This window comes from Benincasa hispida, chromosome 11, assembly GCF_009727055.1.
Source record: "Benincasa hispida cultivar B227 chromosome 11, ASM972705v1, whole genome shotgun sequence".
Lineage (NCBI taxonomy): Eukaryota > Viridiplantae > Streptophyta > Magnoliopsida > Cucurbitales > Cucurbitaceae > Benincasa > Benincasa hispida.
This window is the reverse complement of record NC_052359.1, coordinates 73,709,229-73,730,880: the sequence shown is the minus strand read 5'-3', so window position 1 is coordinate 73,730,880 and position 21,652 is coordinate 73,709,229. Positions and strand designations below refer to the sequence as shown.

General features: G+C 31.7%; 2 protein-coding genes across 8 annotated transcripts; both read left to right on the top strand.

The window, feature by feature from the left end:
- The first annotated feature begins 1,778 nt into the window (after positions 1-1,778).
- LOC120089939 (NADH--cytochrome b5 reductase 1-like) lies at positions 1,779-6,860 on the top strand. Its single transcript, XM_039047386.1, has 9 exons — positions 1,779-2,022; positions 3,395-3,536; positions 3,681-3,771; positions 3,866-3,943; positions 4,695-4,775; positions 4,912-5,001; positions 5,207-5,272; positions 5,761-5,847; positions 6,573-6,860. Exons 1-9 carry the CDS (start codon positions 1,908-1,910, stop codon positions 6,663-6,665), a joined length of 843 nt encoding a protein of 280 aa, XP_038903314.1. The 5' UTR covers positions 1,779-1,907; the 3' UTR covers positions 6,666-6,860.
- Positions 6,861-8,470: 1,610 nt separating this feature from the next.
- Positions 8,471-13,678, top strand: LOC120089862 (S-sulfo-L-cysteine synthase (O-acetyl-L-serine-dependent), chloroplastic-like). Of its 7 annotated transcripts, none has more exons than XM_039047282.1 (11): positions 8,471-8,734; positions 9,009-9,118; positions 9,713-9,770; positions 9,988-10,251; positions 10,412-10,496; positions 11,428-11,475; positions 11,588-11,637; positions 12,068-12,127; positions 12,380-12,460; positions 13,116-13,201; positions 13,378-13,678. In XM_039047282.1, the coding sequence occupies exons 1-10, from the start codon at positions 8,522-8,524 to the stop codon at positions 13,194-13,196; spliced, it is 1,050 nt and encodes a 349-aa protein (XP_038903210.1). In that variant the 5' UTR covers positions 8,471-8,521; the 3' UTR covers positions 13,197-13,201; positions 13,378-13,678. The 7 variants fall into 7 exon arrangements, 5 of the variants coding, with proteins under 5 accessions (XP_038903210.1, XP_038903208.1, XP_038903209.1 ...); XM_039047280.1 differs by having other exon boundaries at positions 10,412-10,549; positions 11,424-11,475; XM_039047281.1 differs by having other exon boundaries at positions 10,412-10,549; positions 11,424-11,475; positions 13,116-13,204.
- Positions 13,679-21,652: the final 7,974 nt, after the last annotated feature.

The following is a 21,652-nucleotide window of genomic DNA, read 5'->3' as shown; positions in this document are numbered from 1 at the left end:
CATCCTCACGTTTAAAATTGATAAATATTCAAATAAAGAAAAGAGAAAGGCAATGATGGAACTTAGGGTGTGTATACATTAAGTATTTAATTTATAAAATAAGTCATTTTTAAAGAAATTTGAGTATTTGACAACCACTCAAAATAGTTTTTTAAGTGTACTTTAACAAGTTTATATCAAAAGTGTTTAAATAAAAATGAGTTTTTTGAATAACATTTTTTTCTTTAAGTCAATCCAAATGGGTCTTTATTGAACATATTTTGCATATTTTAACATGCTTAAAAATTTATTATAACTGGTTTCATCGAAAATTGATTTTAGTAAAACTTTAATGTACCAATCAAATCTACAATACATTAGCTCCTAACCTTGCCACCATGTTTGAAGATCAAAAGTCGTTTGTTTTTGTAGACAATTCAGATTTTATTTTATGTTTTTAGATTCAAACTTCAATGAGTATGTATTTGGTAGACATCTTGGATTCTATTTTTTGGAATTGTTTTCAGATTTTGTGATCTAAACAATGAAAGTTCTGAGAACGATATTTTATGTTTTTAATGTATTCAAATATTGAATTTGAAAATTTAAAATGTAGAATTATATTAAAAGAGGATAAAAACATTAATGAATATAGTATTTCATTAATAAACTCAATTATTTTTGTTAAATTAAATATGTATTATATAATATAATATAAATTATATGATATTATGAAATAATCAACATTTGTAACATAAATCATATTCATAAATTAATTAATAGTAGTTTCTCTAAAAAAAATTAATTAGTTGTGTAAAAAAAATTAATTAATAGTACTTTATATTCAATGTAATATTTAGTGAGTAACTATTATTAATTTTATAGTTTATAAATATATTAACAAGGAACCTTTTTATATATAAAAAAAATTTAAAATATACACTTTAGAGCAAAAAAAAGTTTCAAAGGTATTTTGTACTTTTGAAATTTTTTGCTATAAAATGAAAATATTTTGTATATTTTTTTATTTATAAGAATTTTCCTTATTTAAATTGAAATTTAATTTATGAATCTTATGTAAGACACATATTGAAAATATGAAATACTATTATGTTTTCATTGAATCAATTGTTGTTTCAGTTTGCATACTAAAGAGACCTTAAGGAACTCGACTACAACGTTACTCTTAACCTTTAAAAATATTCCAAAACTATCATTGAAGAAAAAAACTTTTACGATTTCAAACAAAAACTAAAATCTAAAATGGTACGATAGTGATATAGAATGGAAATATGGATTTCTATGTCATTTTAGGTTGTATTTACTACACGGTCTAAATCTTGATTTTTGTCTAAAATTTAAAAAAATTTAACTACTTTGAAATGATAACGAGGGATAAGGACAATGTTTTTTTTTTTTTTTAAAACCAAAAAAATTTTAGGTTACTATAGTAAAAAACAAGTTTTAAAATATAGTATTTTTCTTGGAAAAATATTCCCATAATTTTGAGGAGATGCATTCCTTTTTTTTTTTTTTCCCACGAGTATTCACTCCCACATTTTTTAAATTTATTTTGAGATCTAAAAATTGATTTCGATATTTTCTATTACATATAAATATATAATAATAATAATAATAATAATAATTAAAAAGAAAAAACTCTCCCCCCATGGCCACTATTTTCAACGTCACCAACTAACGGCAAATAACGAATATTTTAATTCGTCCAATTTCTTTGACTTTTTCTGGATCTCTATCAGTAGCGAAAGAAAACGACGAAAAGCCTTTACTTGAAGACCAAAACTCCACACTAGACTCCTTAAAACCCCACCATTTTTCTTCATTCTTACCTACCCCATTCTTCTTCTTCAAAATCCTTCAATTTCTGGCTATTTTTTCTCTTCCTCCATTGTGTAATCAATCACATAATGGAGGTTTTACAGGCCCTCGATTCTCAGGTTCTCATTGGTTTAGCCGCGGCCCTGGTTGCCATTGTTGTTGGTGCTGTTTTCCTCTTTTCCTCCAGGAAACCCGCATCCAGAGGTTTCTACTCTACCCCATTTCTTATTTGATTCTTGTAAATGAAAAGTGTAGGGTTCTGTATCTGTTGGTTTCATTTATTGGGTGTTTTGAACTCTTTGTTTAGTTTGAAGTTTTAATTTATTGGGTGAAGATTCATCATGTTTTTGGACTGTGATTTTCTGTTTCTTGTTTTTTTTTTTTTTGGATGTGAGGCACATCTTGTAAATTGAAGTGTTGGGTTTTTTTCAGCTGTTATTTCTACTCTAATCCTTGTTACCTTTTTCAGTAGAAAAATGATTGAATGGTTTGGAATTTTGTGGTTGTTGAAGTCTATTTTGGAAGTTTAGTAATAGGAATGGTAAAAGTTCAAGTGGTTAGCTTGGCTTTTGGATGTGTTTACATTTCAAACTAGCTGAGCTGATTGAACTAAATTCTAGTGGCTATGGAAATTGTATTCATCTGTGTTGATTTTTTGGTTAATAAGAAATGGTAGATGTTGTGGGAACTGGGAAATATGCATTTTCAAGAAGGTAATCTTCTTTGCTTGCTCTGTCTCTTATGGAAGGATTAACACCTACAGTGTTATCTAATAAGCAGAGCATCCCCCCTTCAAAGAACAGAGGTAGGTTTTAGCAGCTCATATTTTCTCCCACTTTTCAAAAGACCTAGTTGTCTCCTTAAGGGTATGGATGGAACCTCTGCGCCGGTCGAACTTTGAAGAAGCCTGCAAAAGAGGCTCGTAAACTAGATAAAAATGGGAAGTAGGCGGATGAAAAGGAATATATGTGTGTGTGTTTGTGGCTTGTAAACTAGATAAGAATGGGAGGTAGGAAGATGAAGAGGAATATATATATATATATATGTGTGTGTGTGCACGCGCATGTGTGTTCGACTACAAATTTTAGACAAGGTTGCGTTAAGAATAGTCGTCAACACTTTTTTTTAGCCTATGCAAGATTTAAGTGTGAAGGAAACTCGTAGGATATTAAATCTTAGGTAGATGACTGCCATGGATTGAATAGTCATTAACACTTGATTATTGCACATTCGATTATTCAATCTTCGGGTAAATTGTAGGAACAGTGTTGGTAAACTTTGTGGCAGAAAACGCCTTGACTAGGCTTAGTTCTTTAGAGCTATTGCTGGATTGCTGCGGTTCATATTTAGTTGTGAGTGTTTTTTTTTTTTTTTTTCAAATCCTCAACCAGTACTTTGAACGATCAATATACCTTCTATATAAAGATTCTCTTCTGGTTGGTTATGTTTCTATTTATAAATAATTTAAGAACCGTCTTATCTTGATTTCTGTCTCAACTTTCTTTCTCTGCGTTGTATATATTTACCTTTAATAAAATTGGTTGGCTCATATGTGCTATGTGGTTTGTAAATACAGCCTGTTTGGATCCTGAGAAGTTTAAGGAGTTTAAGCTTGTTAAGCGTACCAAGCTGAGCCACAATGTGGCGAAATTCACTTTTATACTTCCCAAGCCTGACTCAATTCTTGGTCTTCCTATTGGACAACATTTAAGTTGCAGGTTTCATTTCATCTAATATATTTATTTTCCCTGTCATTAAATCGATTGTTTCAGTTATTGCACCTAAAATTTGGTTCATCTTTCTATTACCAAAATATTTGGTTCATCTGACCTCTCTCTCTCCAAAAAAAAAATTATGAGCAGGGGGAAGGATAGCCAAGGTGAAGAAGTTATTAAATCCTACACCCCAACTACTTTGGATTCTGATGTTGGATATTTTGAACTAGTCATAAAGGTACACATAGAAATCTTTCTATAGGTTGATGATGTCGCATTAATTTTTATTATTCCAATACCCATACTTATATGAATGTGTGTATGGGGTTTAGATGTATCCCCAAGGCAGGATGTCGCATCATTTTCGAGAAATGCGTATCGGGGACGTTCTTGCTGTAAAAGGACCAAAGGTAGGTCTTCCTGACCGGGAAGTTCTGGTGGCAGTTTTGGAATATCTTATTATATTATAAATTTTTTAGGATTAAGTAATATGTGGAGTGGAGGGATTTGAACCTCTAACCTCTTGGTTGAGGACATACACCCTAGCCAATTGAGCTATGCTCAAGTTGGCTGCAATAGTTCAATGTACAATGTAGCTCAATTGGCTGGAATAGTTCAATGTAAAATGTATGTTGATATGATTTCATATTATTAATTAGTTATATAAGAAGCTTTAGATCCAAGTTTCTCTACCTCACCTTGAAACTTATGATGCTAGTAACGAAGTAGTGCAAAAGTTTCTGAGGGAGGTTTTGTTCGGACCTGCAAAAGAACAAAAGCAAATTTACCGGACCCCAGTTGTTGATAAAGAAAAGAACAAAAAGTAGTAACTCTCTTTATAAAACTTAGTCGTAGAAATCCAAAGGGAGGCATTTGAAGTGGATGTATCTATAGTTTGTACGGGATTTGGGTGTTATGGAAGTTAGAAAGGGAATTTAAACATTTAATGTTTAGAATTTGAAAGATTATAATTTATTATCACTATGGTTCGACTTCCATACCCTTTTATCATCTCTCTAAGACTACCTTTCAATAATTGAGAAACTTAACATCCTAGAGTCTAGTTGAGAAACGTAGCACCATTTTTGTTCATTATTTAGAATTGAGTTGCTTCGGATGGTGCCTATTTTTGAAATTTATTTACTCTATTAATTATTGCAGGGACGTTTCAAGTACGAACCTGGTCAAGTTCGTGCATTTGGGATGCTTGCTGGAGGCTCTGGCATTACACCTATGTACCAAGTATATCAAAGAAACAACTTTTCTTGTAGAATAAGATATTCCTTAATTTCTAAATCTTGGCTATATTGTGTTGCGTCATTGTATGTTGTCAAGTTTGAAAACAATAGGAAGCTCTCTCACTTTCACTTTTTTTTAGGTTTCTCGCGCTATATTAGAGAACCCGAATGACAAAACCAAGCTTTATCTTATTTACGCCAATGTTACATTGGAAGATATTCTATTGAAGGTAATCTTTTCTTTCCACTTCGAATCGATTTTCATTTATTTTAGTATTACCCTTCCATTTTCAAGACTTTATTGCTGTTGTTTGTGCTTGTGATATACTATAATCATGAAAGAGGTACTAAATATATCTATTTACTTTTTTTGTGATGGTATCAAATACTGGCTTCTGTTTAATGTAACTAAATTAAATTAATCACTTGTTGTAGGATGAATTGGATCTTCTTGCCAAAAGATACCCTGATCGCTTCAAGGTCTACTATGTGTTGAACCAGGTCAGTTAAAAGTTCTTAAATTTGGTAGTAATCTAACAATGGTAAGAGATCTTGATTTTAAATCTGGACGATATTATTTTCCTTTCGTTTTTTAAGGATAAGAAACGTTTCGTTGATTAATGAAATATCCCCAAAAGCCAATAGGCAAGTACAAGAAGCATTTCCTATTGGAGACTAAATAAGATAAATTGAAATGATTAAAAGGGTGCTTATCTTTGCACTAATAAAAAGCGGTAGATAAAACCATATCCATAAATATACGGAAAGAGGAAAAAGAATCCTTGATATATTATTTCCTTTCTTGATAAGATGCAGGTCGAGTCTGGTGAATCAAACTAATGATTGAGAGTCTATGAATGAGGGAAGAATATTAAGAATATACATTATACGATTCGGTTTATCCGAGCTTGTCGAGTTTAGAAATTTTGTGATACATCTAATGTTATTACCAATGCTAAGTTCTTCTTTGACAATGGAAATGGAAACAGCCTCCTGAAGTTTGGGATGGAGGAGTTGGCTTTGTGTCCAAGGAAATGATTAAAGCGCACTGCCCTGCACCTGCTGCTGACATTAAGGTATTTTTCTCCCTTGTATATTCTTAACTTGTTTACTATGTCCCATAATTTGAAACTTAGATTTAAATCCAACGTTCATGCTTATATTATTTTATTAGGGACGACCTAGACCTTCAAAACATGGTTTTACACTTTGGATTTTGCATAAAGAAACCATTTTAGTCATTGTCGTTAATTTTGATAAGTTGTTTATGGGCTCATGTTATGTTCGGTGGTTGGATCATAAAATATCGTTGTTGACTTTGAAGTCACATATAGTAAGTTAAATGTTAGGTCAAATGTTTGGAGATTCGTTTTAAATGACTAATAAATTATTAACGATAAAGACTAAATTAGTTTTCATAGGAAGTTTATAGTCTAAAATGTACATTTAAAATTTGAAAGACTAAAGCATATTGTTTAATAATTTCAGGACTAGTTCATAATAAACTTCGACATTTTTTTATGCAAATAACTTCTATGTTAAATTCTCTCTCGAGACAAATAATTAGAACATGTTTGAAAGTGATTTTAGTCATGTGAAACATGTTTTTAGTTCTTTAAAACTAATTCTAATGATATGCAAATTGCATTTAAAAGTGTCAAAATGAAAACTAAATTAATTTTGAGTGATTAAAAGTATGTTTTCGAGTGTTTTTAAAAATGACAAAAGTGATTTTGATGATTTTAAAATCACTCTTCAATCATGTCCTTAATCTCTTACATTTTTAAATTGACGTGTTTAGATTCTACGGTGCGGTCCACCGCCGATGAACAAGGCCATGGCTGACCACCTTGATGCTCTTGGATATTCACCTGAAATGCAGTTTCAATTCTAATCCATGGTGCCATCACTTCAACATTCTCATAATTTAAAGTTGAGGACTTGAATTTTCGTTCTTAAAATTTTAATTGTATCAGTGAGCATCAAAGTTGTAAGGGATTATGTGTAACTTTAAAAGATGGATGTTTTCTTAATTGATTTTACACTACAATTGAGGTCAATAAAATGAGAATAATTGCATTTGTCAGGATTTTTCAGCCTTTTTTGCATCCTTCTTTTTAAATAACTCAAAGTTTCGGATTTGATTTTAGAATTATTTAAGACGAATTTGACTTGAGTTTTCAAGTGCTTAAAAATTGTATTTACGTTTGAAAATACTTTTTTAAGCATTTAGAAAGCCAATTCATATATTCCCTACATATTGAATTGTGATGGTTGACTTTATATATATATATATGAATGAATCTTATCAATAATTCTTAAAAGTTTTTATTAGTTTAATATAAAATATGAAAGCATTTATATTGTTGCTTTTCTCGAATAAAAATTATTATTGTTATTATTTTACTAAGTTAGATAACAAAAATTAACTTCAAGCTACAATGAGGATTAATTTTATTTTTTTAAGTACAATTTAAAAATTTATCGATAGCAGAGGACTAAATTTGACATTTAGAAGTCAATGGACCCAGTTTTATTTTTCATATTGAAGTTGAGACTTCTTTTTTTCCTTGAAACAAGAAACATGGGACAGAAGTGAAAAGTATGCTCATCAAGCAAGTTATTTTTTTATTTATTAATAAAAACTTAATTAATTTTAGTTGAATCTAATATTTTAACTTTTTCCATGAGTAAAATCTATAAAACAACATTAACTTTCCATTCCATTAAGATATATGTCTATATATTAAAAATTAATCGATGTCGATGTCTTTAATATATTTTTTTTAAAGAGCATCTTCGATATATTTTATGAATACCCAATATATATTTTATTAATTTCGTGTTAAAAAATATATGAGTATAAACATTATAACAAAAATTTCTCAATTAAATTATAACTTTAAGAGTAAATTGTTTCATTCTTAAAAAAAAAAAAACACCTTAATTATTAGTTTTGAAAATAAAATAATTTAAATATATGTACAATTTATAGTAAAAAGTTCAGAAAGTACCCGAAAATTTTGAAATTTTTTGCTATAAAATGTAAATATTTTTTAATTTTTTTTATTTATAAGAATTTTTTTTTATAAATAAATAATTTTTTTAGTATCCCTATTTTATGTATGTGTGCGTGTGTGTATATATGTGTGTATGCATGTATGTTTAAAATTTAAATATTACTTTGATCCTGTATTTTTAAATTTGGTTCATTTTGGTTTTCATACTTTTAAAATGTTCATTTTGAATCCTATATTTTTAACTTTGGTTCATTTTGATCTTTATATTTGAATTTTGGTTCATTTTGATCTTCGTATTTTAAGAATTTTTATTTTCATGAGATTAAAATAAGGATCATAATGAACCAAAGTTGAAAATATAAGAACCAAAATAAACTTAAAAATATAGGAACCAAAATAAACCAAAATAAAAAGTATAGGAACTAAAGAATTTTTTAAAACTATAAAGACCAAAATGAATAAAAAACAAGTATCTAAACAAAACAATGTTTAAACCTCTCTCTCTATAGAATTTAGTAGGGATATTTTTAAATATAGAAAAATAACGAAAATATATATAAAATAAAGCAAAATTTTGAAATTATAATATTTTTATTGATAATTTTAAAATTTTACAAACCGTTGGAAATAATTTCACTATTTTAGTACTATTTTACGGATATATTTATCCATACTAAAATAGAGCTTGCTGTCCTAAACCCCTGAAAAACCTTAGCAACGGCCATTAGCCATGGCGGTTTCTTCCTTTCTATCGCCATCTCCTTCGCTTCCATTTCCTCTTCCCTTTGCTTTCTCTCCAAAGCGTCACCCAGTGACATCCATCAATGTTGTGCTTCAGAGCTTCTCTGCTGTAGCACAGAGACCAGTGCTCGCGAAAGCTAGCTCCACCTACACGACATGGGAAGGCCTCGACTCCGTCAACATTGCCGATGACGTAACTCAGGTTCTTGAATATTCTCTCTCTCTCATGGTTCATTTTGTTTCTCGAATTACGACAAGTATGGTGTAGATCTCAACTGTTTGTTCGTTTGAAAGGGATACTGATGAGGATTTTTGGGGTTTGTTATCGCTAGATCGAAGGGAGGATAAGAAATTACAAAATGGAAATTAACTAATTGAGACGTTAGATGTATTCAAGTTTAATTTTCAATTTGATAAAATTATTAGTTTTATGGTCAAAATTTACTGATTTGGATGGTTTTATTGAATGTATTTAGTTGATCGGAAGAACGCCCATGGTATATCTCAACAAAGTAACAGAAGGTTGTGTGGCCAATATTGCTGCAAAACTTGAATCAATGCAACCATGTCGAAGTGTCAAAGACAGGTACGCTTCTATCTCTGTATTGTACTCGTTAGAATCCTTGCGTATGACAGCACATTTCTATAGAACCCTGCGTTGGTTGGCATGACAACTATATTCCGAGTGGTATCTAGGAAAATTATTAATGAAACATCAAACAACTGATGTCGCTTATCTACTCTTCAAGAAAACTTAATTAGGATTAAAGTCATTCCAAAAGTCTCTAAAATGAGAGCTTAAAGCTTCTATTTATAGAGGAATAATCAACAAACTACAAGTCTATTACTAACAAAATAGCATATTAAAAAGAGATTGCAAAACTTGGGTTTTTGTGCTTTTGGGCTATTTTTACAGGGCATAGTGGTGACTGACATAGGCAGTCTCGGTTTCTAACTTTCTACTTTCAGCCTAATTTTATGTAAGTTTACACTCAACTCAACTCTACTCTATACTGCTTTTCAAATTAACTAGACTTCAGATTTTTGGCTACATCAGCAACATAATGTGTCGGACCATGTATCCTTTTTAACATATTTTTTCTTTTCATCTTAGTGAGAGTTATAGATATATATAAATATGTCCAGTCAGTTTATGTCTATTACCTTATTGCCTTCTCAGGATTGGTTACAGTATGATATCCAGTGCTGAGGAGAGTGGTGCAATTTCTCCAGATAAGGTAAATTGTGCTTGGAAAAAGTTGTGTTGTTTAAGATTCAGGAGCAGATATATTAAGTTGGAGCATATCTTATTTCTACTATTAAGTACATGAGCGCTTGGCTTTTGAGATGTTTTGTCCAACCATCTTTAATATTATTTCATTTATCTAGGAAATATTTGTTTTCTTTTTAAAAATAAAATACACGACTTTGATGTTACATTCTTGTAATGGGTAGACCATATTAGTTGAGCCAACAACTGGGAATACCGGACTTGGCATAGCTTTCGTTGCTGCAGCAAAAGGCTACAAACTTGTAGCCACCATGCCTGCATCCATAAATGTTGAAAGGAGGATCCTACTACGTGCTTTTGGTGCAGAAATTGTTTTGACAGACCCAGAGAAAGGCCTCCAAGGGGCTATTGCCAAAGCTGAAGAAATTCTAATTAGTAATCCGAATGCCTACATGCTTCAACAGTTTGATAATATTGCTAATACGAAGGTTATTTCCGTTTCCTCTTTATTCAGTTGTCAACACATACTATATGCAACCTAAATGGCTCTGTATTCTATAAGTCTTATACAATCTTCATTATTTCCTCCTTTTTATACAATCACATTGCAAGTGATGACAATCATATAATGTACGGCATGAATTACAGGTCCACTTTGAAACTACAGGACCTGAGATATGGGAAGATACCATGGGCAGTGTTGACATATTTGTTGCTGGAATTGGAACTGGTGGTACGATTACAGGCACTGGTCGTTACCTAAATATGAGGAAAGAAACAATTCAGGTTTAGGCTATCAAAAACTGGTCTCCCCTTTTTGTAACTTTAGTTTTACCACTCTCATGACCAATTGGAGAAGTTTTTTGTAATTCAATGGATAAGACCCCTTTTATAATTTCATCACATCAATGAAATTCTTGTTTCCTATAAAAAAAAAAAAAAAACACTATTGCTTTCCTTGTTAAATTCTTTATATAAGAAAAGTAAAAGACTAGTAGAGATGGAGTTATGCACTGAATAAATAATGGAAAAATCGAAAGAAAAAGGACAAAAATGGATAAGCAAAGTGGCCAACTAACTTAATAACAAAATTCTCAAGAATTTTACAAGTTCTCATGAAAGCCATGAACATATTGTCAATAATCATAAATCAAAATCCTTATTATACAAAGTTATCATATTTTTATAATATTATACATATTATTAGCTCATCAAATGATTTCATTATTTCAAGAAATATAAATGTTTGTCACATATTTTCCATATGTTAGATTTTTTATTTACGATCTATTATTTATATGAGAAAAAAGTAAAGAGAAAAGTAAATGATACTTTGAAAGAAAGAAAGAGACAACTTTGTACTTTTGGTTTTCCAAGTTGCCAGATAAGAATGCAAATTCTTTTTGGACTGTTAGCATTCTGAATTCCGTGAATTCTACTTTTTGCAATGGACTAGATTATGAAAGCATCAATTTTCCAGCCTCTCCAATTTTCAATATTGTTTGACTCGATAGATTCCAATTCACCCAAAAAGGAGCTGTATTCATAGATTTCCTCTCAAATCTATAAGTTCTTAGTATATTAGTCATTTATTCTGGTTCTGGTTTGTGCTTCCTTTAGATCGTGTTTAATGTTTTGACACTGTGTTTTATTAACTTAGATAGTTGGTGTAGAACCTGCGGAAAGAAGTGTAATCTCTGGAGAAAATGCCGGTGAGTTGAATTGTATTTATCTTGTACTTGGAACAATGATCTCTAGTTTTTGGTTCAAATAAGGTTCAATTGTTGATTACTCAGGCATTAACATTATTGACGATTGGCGCAGGTTATGTGCCCCCTATTCTGGATGTCAAGTTGCTTGATGAGGTGATCAAGGTAATTACTTCCCTTTGAAGGTAAGGAGTAATATGCTATGCCGATAGTGGAATATACATTTTATGTTTTAGAACTTTTCTCTCTCTCTTTAGTTTACTATAAAATTGAATATTTAAGATGACTTATATGTGTTCCAAATTATTACTTAATATATCAATTATATTCCACCTGGTGGAATTGCCACATCCTTTTTCTCTTCTTTTGATGTGTTACATATCGATGTTGTGGCTCATTGTAGTCATTATTTGTTATTTGGTTCAGATTTTGAATGTTATAGTCTAGAAGACCACGTTTATACCTGAAATATTTTTAAAAACTATTAATACCTGATATTGTTACATGATTTTTTTGTCTTGTTTTGTTTTGTTTTTTAATGGCCACAGTCAGTTATCAACTGCTAGTAAATAACTTGCTAACGAGATAAATGTAGGTAACCAATGATGAAGCTATAGAAATGGCCAGGAGATTAGCATTGGAGGAAGGCCTACTGGTAATTAGTTATGTTCTGAAATGTTATTTTAAGTGGCAAATTTCCTTGCGTTTTTCTACTTCTATCCATTTCTCCATCAACAATTCGTGTGGAAATTTTGAAGTGTCCTGTGGATGATCCTTCATATTTCCCTTGAGATCTGGTGGTCTCCCCGCTTCGATAGTTTTCCTTGAGATTTGATAGTTTCTCATCCCTAGAGTGAAAGTGTTATTTTAGATTTTTAGTAATTAAAATATTTTCACCTCTTGGTAGGTTGGCATTTCATCAGGAGCTGCTGCAGTAGCAGCGATAAGTTTGGCAAGGAGGCCTGAAAATGCGGGAAAACTTGTTGTGGTACGTTCATTCCGTTTTCTCCATTGGAAAGTCATGTATTTTGATGTCTATTGTTTCTCCATTGAAATCATGTATTTTTTGTGGAAAACTTATTATCATCTTTTCCATGCCATTTCTTCTCCTTTTCATTTCTCTTTCTTTTTCTACACTTCTTCTGCAACATTCTGTTCTTTTCCGTGATCAACTATACAATTTTTAATTTTCAATCTACTAAATCTTTGCACTCGTTTTCCCCCCACTGATTATTATTATTTTTTCCCCAGTTTGCAATTTGTAGTGGGCAATTATTGCAAATTGGAGCCCTGTTTGGTATAACTTTGTTTTTAGGTTTCTGTTTTAAAAATGTATACCATACATTCCATACTATGGTTTCACATTTATGAGAAAAACTGTTAAATTCTTAGTCAAATTTTAAAAACAAAAATAAGTTTTTGAAAACTATTCTTTTTGGAAGTATATAAACTTAATTTTTGAGAACAAAAAATAAAAAACCAAATGGTTTGGGCCTTATACGTTCGACTCTTAAAAACCTAATCTAAAATGAAAATGGAAAAGAAAAGGACTGTGCAATGTTGGTCTTCAAAAGGGCAAGAAAATTGAATATGTTTGATCAAAATCTTAACTCTACTTATTATGACGGTATTCATGCTTGTAGGTTATATTTCCAAGCTATGGCGAGCGATACTTATCGTCGGTACTTTTTCGTTCTATTTATGAAGAAGCTCAGAGAATGTAGACAAGGTAGAAGTAATTGCCCATGTTTGATATGCATTGACGACACGTAAATCAATAAAGATAATGTAACTTGCTGATGCTTTTTTCAGTGCAGACTGTTTGTTTGAACAAACAAGTGTTATTTCTCAATGTTTCGATCGATGTGTATACCGACTAAAACTTCTCTCTTTTCTGTTTGGCAGGTAACAATTTTTTAAGGCACAAGAATCAGAAAGTAGAGTTGTACACCAAGCGTAATTGCATCTATATTAGGTAAACAATCGTTATTCCAAAAGATTGAGAAGTTAAAAAAAGGGTGAAATAAGGGCTTAAAATGCAAAGAGAAATGGTGTAATATTATGAACTAGAATAGAAGACAACGATCCATATCTCAAAAAGTGCTAATAGAAGTATAGGATAGGCGTTTTTAACTATCGAGCTATTTTGCAGTAAGTTTTGCCATTCTTACCAATAATCTCACAAAGAACATGTTTGGCCGAAAAAGTAGTTGGGATTAGTCACTAGAGTTGTTAACTCTATTCCTTATTTGGTCCAAGGAGTTTGTGGGACTCACTACTAAAAAACAACAAATCCATGACTTGTTAACTTTTTATGTTGTGGGTTCCACAATTAAGCAACTACTCAAACTAAGCATCTCCACTCCTTGCTGCAAACATTCCTTAAATATTTTTATATATCTCTAGGAAATATTAATTATTTATTGAATATGTTAGACATGTATCTCATAGCTAGATAAAGTATCATTTGCTAATGAATCTCTCCCCCACTCCAAAGTTTTATAGGTACTATTTAACATACCTTACAATAGTGTAATTATCCATATAATTTTCCTATTAGATATCTATGGCAGTCTATCGTAGTCTATTAATGATAGATAGTGACATTTTGTTATATTTGAAAATATTTTCAGTAGTTTTAATATTTTAATTTTTTTCGTGAAATTCTTTATATTAAAATGTTCATTTTGGGTCTCTAAAGTTTTAAAATGTCCTTATTTTTGTCCTCATTTTTTTTTTTGCTTTTGACAAATTAAGGACATAAGTTTGAGTATATGTATTAGTATGTCAATGAGGGTGATTTTAAGTTACGTTGGTCAGAGGCAAGCATTGGATAAGTAGAAATTAGAAGAAAAATAGCATAACAAAGACCAAAATGGTTGTTTTTAAAAACTTAAGGGATTAAAATAGATAATGTTGAAGTTTATGAATCGAACATGAAAATTCGAAGATAAAGTTGACAAATAAAAGCTTAAAGACTAAAAAGTATTGCGACTAAAATAGGATTTAAATCACATTCTTATTGAATAAAGTGCTATCCATCAAAATTCATTTATTCCCATGTTTTAGTAGTAGTAAAACCTTCATTTATTTTTCATTTACTTTTTATATAGAATCATACTATTTTAACATTAATTAGTGGCATTTAAAAAAAAAAAGAATTAATTAATAGCATTTAACTACACAATTAATGATTTTAGATATTTATTCACGTAGTTTTCAGTCGAGGCTAAAATCCTATCGGAACTGAAGTTTATACATGTTTTCCAGGAAAAAAAAAATCAAGCTTAATAGACGTTCAGCTTATGGAAATTGTTACCAATTTCTTAATCTAGATTTAAATCCCTTTATTATTATTATTATATACATGTATAAAACTGTCTATAGCCTTGTAATTTAATATTTTAGGGAACTTTAGAAAACAATCTTAAATATTATTGAAAGTTTCTTCTTAAAAAAAAAAAAACGTCTCATGTTTATACGTCTCTCCATCAAGATCAGCTAAAACATAGAAAAAATGGTTCCATGTAATTCATTTTTCTACTTTTTAATTATTTGAGCAAAATAACAAGGCTGCATATGTATTTTACCATATAGTTCTAAAATTTTTATTTACATTTTAGGCCCATTGCAAACAAAATTATGGCTTGCTCATTAGGCGGTGTAGAATTTGTTGAGCCTCAATTGTTGGTGCATTATTGTACCTCACTTTTTTTCTTTACTATATATGGAGTTGATGAATTAAACCTTGTCGATATTATGAACTTTATTCTATTGGGTCATTTTGACTTTCTTATATTAAGCTTATATTTCCTTTAGTATATACATTGTTATTCTATCAATTGAATGTTATTTAACAATTAATTGACAATCTCAGTAGATAAAGACACTAATTACCATCTTAAAAGTTGATAGTTTGATGTCTCTGTAGGCAAAGACATTATCGATAAGCCAATTTGTTTTTTTTTTTTTTAAATAATATTTTACTCGTAGTGTCTTAGCTACTATTTAATGAACACATGACATAATTATTCGTAATAGGTAGAGTGAGTAGGTTGAAATTCATGTATTCGTAAGTGTATAGAATTGTGTTATTATGAGATTAAGATCCCAATCAAAGTAATTTAATGTTCATTAGCCCCATATTGATAACAAGTAGTTGGGAAGGATTTCCAGTTGTTTAACATAGTGCTATTTAAGATTTTAGATGCAATTTGTAGTAATTAGTGAGTTGGTAGAATTAAAAGATCGATTAACGATTTATTATTATATTGTTATTATTTACATATTGGTATTTGACCTAGTTCTTTTTAACTTTGTTTATGTGTTAGTTGCATAGGTTAAAATTTCAGTCGAAATCTCGAGATTTTAATTGAAACTTCGAGATATCAACCACCTCAAAATTTCAGTACGGGGGAGTTTCAATTTTTCCCCATATATATATTTTTTTAAAAAAAGCAATTAGGCCTAATGAAAGTTTTTAAGGTTTATAGACTTGTCTTGTTTACATGAATTGTATAGTTTCACATATTAATGTATAATTTCAGCTCAAAATTGAATTGATATAAGTTTTGTTTTTTACCATCCAAAGTTTTCATTTCCAAGAAATCAAAATTGAGAAAAATAATGACATATGTTTGTTTTTAACTTCGTTCAATTCTTTTTTCCATTGAATCTTCATATCATTTCACCTTAAAATTGAATTTATATGAGTTTTGTATTTTTACCATCCAAGGCTTTCATTTTCAAGAAACAAAAATTGAGAAAACTATGGTCGTAAGCATTAATAATACGCAACAAAACTATGGTCAAGGTAATTATTCTTACTTGGATTATGATGGTCCTTCAAGACTTGATCATAATAATTTCCAATTTAATTTTCCACTGAGTAGTTATTATCCATTTGAAGGAGGAAAGTCATCGACCAATGAGATGTATCAACCAATAGGGTCTATATGTCGGCCCTACGAGTCCTATCATTTTCATTTAATAACTATCTTCAACATTTTCAATATAGGATAACCTGGCTTAGGAGAAATACCGTAGTTTCTACATGAATTATTAAGATTCTAGATTAGATGCTCCAAGGTTTTCTTTTTTGGTATTAGACATGTAGGTTTGATAATAAATAGTTTACAATTATTTTATAAACAAACATTTCACGTCCTCTAGTTTTGCAATTAATTGCCAATATTTGATATTATTTTGTAATCATTTTTCCATTTACTTTTTAAATTTCTATTCTTGCTTCGACTTTACATATATATTTGCGCTATACCTCTAAATATTATCTTACTTTATAGAAATGATGATTAAAAATGGTCAAATATAGACTAATTAAGTCAATCAAAGTTTTATTAACTAAATATAACAATTTCCATCAAAGTTTTTCGAAATTTCCACCAATATGTTATGAATGATTTTGGACCAAAAAGTATAATTAATATTTAGAAATGACAAGGTAAAAAAGAAGCATAAGACAAGTCAAAAGTGGAAATTGCATACAAAAATGGGCTAAGGAAAAGAATTGAGTCTAGCTTAAGCTAGCATGCTCAGTCTCGGCCTTGGCTGAGTTTGAGCCTTGCCAAATGCCTAAAGGGGCATGCATTACACATGCCCCGACCTGAGAGAGCATTTTAGGGTTGAGACATAGACCAAACAAGATACTCGGTCGAGGCTGATCCTAGCCAAATATAACATCGAGCATGCCTCTTGGCTCGGTAGGTCATTTAATTATCCTAAGGTGATTCCGAAACCTTAGGGGCAACTTATATCAATTTTTCCTATAAATACACCCCTTATGGCTTCATACGAGGTATCTAAAACTGCTGACTTCTTTTCCATCCTATAATTCTTTTACTGACTTAGACTTCAAAGCCATTTTTCTTTATTTTGCAGGTTCTCTCTTCCCTAAATTACAAATTTACTGTTGTTGTCACGTGGAGGTTAGGTACGCTTTCCCTTGACCAAAATTTGGCATCAACAGTTTGGTGTTGTTTGTAGGGAAGAAAGTGTTCTACCAATAATCTGCATAATATGCGTAAGAGGGTCGAGAATAAAAACATGGACGAAGGTGACTCAGACCAAGACCGTCACCTGCGGAGGACAAGAAATCAAACATCGCCTCGACCTGAGAAAAGATTGCTAACATTAGAAGAGCAAGTAATCAAAATGGGTCGTGATCTAACTTGTCCACTTGAGATTCTAGACAAGCAGAACTCTTCGATAATGGTTCAGGTGGAACCATTAGTACGTGATCCTGCCAAGGGAAGAGCCCTTTTGGTTGAAGATGTGGGAGAAACTGAGTCTCATGTTCTAAAGCCAACGGAGAGGCTGATCTTAGGTGAGAAAAATCCAAGAAAACGAACTGAAGCTGTAGGAGCATCAAAGAAACAAGAAGCTATGCATAGCAAGACCGGTAGGATTAACGCACTAAATTTGTGCCGAGGAGCCTGAGCCGAAGCCAAGATGATCGATGTCGAGGCCAAGGAAACTAAGGCCAAGGGGACCAAGTTGAGGACAAAAGATGAGGTCAAGACCGAGGAACCTCACAAGATGAGGAGATAATCGAGCCAGACCTTCGAAGCTTGATCATGAAAAAACGACGAGCCAAGGCAATGGCCGAGGCCAGGATCGATAGCCTTCCTTGGAAGGCAAAGTTGATGAGAATCCAAGATAAGATAGGAACATTGAGAAGGATAGAGAAACAGAAAGATTTGATCTTAAGGTACTGATCGAGCAAGTAGACCCTCTATTTACTAAAGATATCATGGTAATTGAGCTTCCCCAGAAGTTCAAAGTCCCGACCATTAAATTCTATGATGGCAAGAAAGACCCAGTAGAGCATCTTGATATGTACAGGTTTCTTTATGGAACTTCATGGAGTGTCTGATGCGAAATAATGTCTAGCATTCTCTTCTACCTTGACGGGGTCGACGAAAGATTGGTTCAAAAAATTGAAGAGATGACCTCTTGGCTCTTTCGAGGAACTATCTCGAGCCTTTATTACTCAGTTCTTAGACGGGAGAGACCAGTGCAAGCCAAATATACATTACTAACAATCAAGCAAGGGCCAAATGAAAGTCTATGAGAATATGTAGCATGTTTCAATAATGAAACGCTTTAAGTTGATGGATGTACTGACGGGGCAACATTGATTGGAACAGGATATGGATTGCAGGATGAGAGATTCCTTCGATCAATTGGTAAAAAAGAACCCAACATTTATGTTGAATTCAAAACGAGGGCCCAAAAGTACATGAGTGTAGAGGAATTGGTCAAGTCAAAGAAAGAGGCAAATGAAAAGGGAACCAAAGTAGAGTAGATCACCTACATGACCGAGACTACACTCACGAGTGGAGTTCAAAGAGAAGGAGCTTGAAAGAGGGAGACTCATTTCGGTCTCGACCAGGCCAAGGCCACCTCATTGTGGTCCAACGAGTAAGTTTGAAAGATATACCCTCTACGGTAATCTCTCTTGACAAGATTCTCATGGAAATTACAACATACCAATCTGCTTAAACATTAAGATCATGGCACTTCACCCGAGTATGCAATTAGCTGAAGGATGATATCGAAGTATTGATTCGTAATGGGTACTTAAGAGAGTTCATAAAAAAAGATGAGAAACACGAGGAAATACATAACGGGGGTGAACATATCCAAATACGAGAAATCAATTAAGGCCGAGGTTGACCAGTCAAGGCCGAAGCCAACTAGTCAAGCCCGAGGCTAACTTTGTCATAGATAGGTTTTATTCTTTTGTCATTTTCCTGTTTGAGAATAGTTATTTTCATTTCAAAATATGAATTTTGTTTTCTTTATTATTTTTAATGGGTATGGGATTTTTTTTTTTTAATTTAAATTTATACCTAAGCTTCTCTCTTTCCTACAAACAAAATATTTCTTATGAAGGGATTGGATCCCACAGCGGAAGGTCTTGCGTGAGATCACCTTGCATCCTGCGATTCGCTTTTACATTAAACAAAATTGTTATACTAAACAAAATAAATAAACACGTAAATTAGCATGCTTATGGAGAAAAGGGTTAGAACGGTTTTTATCTTTGTAGATTCCTTAGCGTCACAAACAAGCCTCTCCAAGGTTCCAACGAACAGATCTCCAAAAAGTCTCAATCATGAACAACTCCTTAAGCGATCTCGAACACTACCACGAGAGAAACCTCGTTATTCTCTAGGATTCCAATTGAGGAATAGGTGGTATCCAACTATTGAGAGAGGGAGAGGAGAATAGGGTTTTTGGAGAATTGAGAGGATTTATGGCTTAGAGAAAATATTGCACAATAACACTAGAGAATTGTGTATTGTCAGAGTTTCTCTACAACCAGAGTTGTGTAGGAATGTGTATTTGTAAAGGGCCATGGGGAGGTCTTTATATAGGGAAGGGTCAATGACCTTTCCCTATATATTTTTCTTTTCCTAATATATATTTTCCTTTTATATAATGATTAAATAATACTTATTTAATTAATTAGTTAATTTAATTAAATAACACTTATTTAATTAATTAGTCCAATTGAATAACACTTATTTAATTTGCACAATTAAATAACACTTATTTAATTTTAATTTGCACAATAATTAAATAACTATTTATACATTAATCCCAATTTAATGTATATATTTAATTATTATATACATCACATGTATATGCGCAATACCTCTCTATTAGTTAATTCTTTATGAATCTAAATCACTTGAATTAATTATTTGAATTTTATCATTTAATATATAGTTTCCTCAAATTAATTTGAACAATTTAAATTATCATTTTTAAGTATCCTTTAGTGAGCTAACGAGGGGCCTGGTGGATCGGTAGATCAAAAGCTCCAACGATATGAGATTAATTGGTCAAACTTTTTAACCAAGTTAACCAATATTCGTTAACTGTGGATACACTCCACTAAAAACCCACAACTGCACTTTTCTCACTATAGATATATTTCTGTGTTCATGGATATAAACCAATAATAGCGAGTTAATCCTTCACGAGTGTTTGTAACTCCATTTGGGTCAAATTACTGTTTTACTCTTGGGATACCTTTGGCTCCTTAAGTACTAGTGCTCCTCTAATGAACAACTTGTTTGTGGTCCAACCAATAAACAAAAACCCCTCTTGGGCCAATGAGAAGGTAGAGCTCTTTGTTCAAGTCTTGCAGACACCACCTGAAAGAACACTCATCTACTTGTCCTAAAGGAGGAAAGGAGTGAATTCCATTTTGTATAATTATTTTTCCAGCTCCCCACTCGGTTTTATCCCAAAAATGGTAGGTTTATTAGGTCGAAGATCTGGCCACCCTCACCCATGCGAATCAAAGGACAATCCATCGTAAACAAGAGTTCATAATATACTCAGGATTGAGACTAAATCGCCTAGGTTATTTTATTGAAATAGGAACTAAATTAGTCAACGGTGTTACATCTAGTGGTTACTATTTAGCGGTCCAGTCTTATGCAAACTCTTTGTATAGGATACCCTCACTCGCATGTCACCTACACGAACACGTTGGATCATTACGTTTGTAAATGCTGTCCGCTCTCCGATTGGGCAGTAAGGGTCGGAGAAGGGCAATCACTCATTCTTAAAACCAGCATTCTCATGGATTTATTGGCGTTGCGCTTTTTTTCTTGGCACAAAGTGGGTTGTATTCATAGTGTTACCAGGATAAGGTACCCAATCTTATCTCTATACTATAGATTCTTTAGGCAAAATCTTGAACATTGATCCCCGTATGTTTCCACATACAATTCAAGACTCATAAGGCAACCTTGGATATTAGTTTATTGAATTTATGATTATTAAGAAAAATTAGACAACAATACAAACAATAATATTTATGGATTGAACATTTATAACTCTTTATTGATGAGGGTCAATTAATAACATTTACTACCTACGAGTTTAAGCATATAAAACCCAACAAACTCCCATTTGAACTAAAACTTTAGTCAGTGAGTTGTATACAATCAAAGGTGGGATTATTATAAATAAATACAATAAACTAAGGCATCCATATACCCATTACATTTTTCCCATTTGCCCTAGATTATCCAATGTACATGTACTTAGACTGTCTAAATGACCTCCATACACTTTAGCCGAGAGAGCCTTCGTAAATAAATTAGCAATGGCTATTATTTTATTGTTGTCACAATATTAG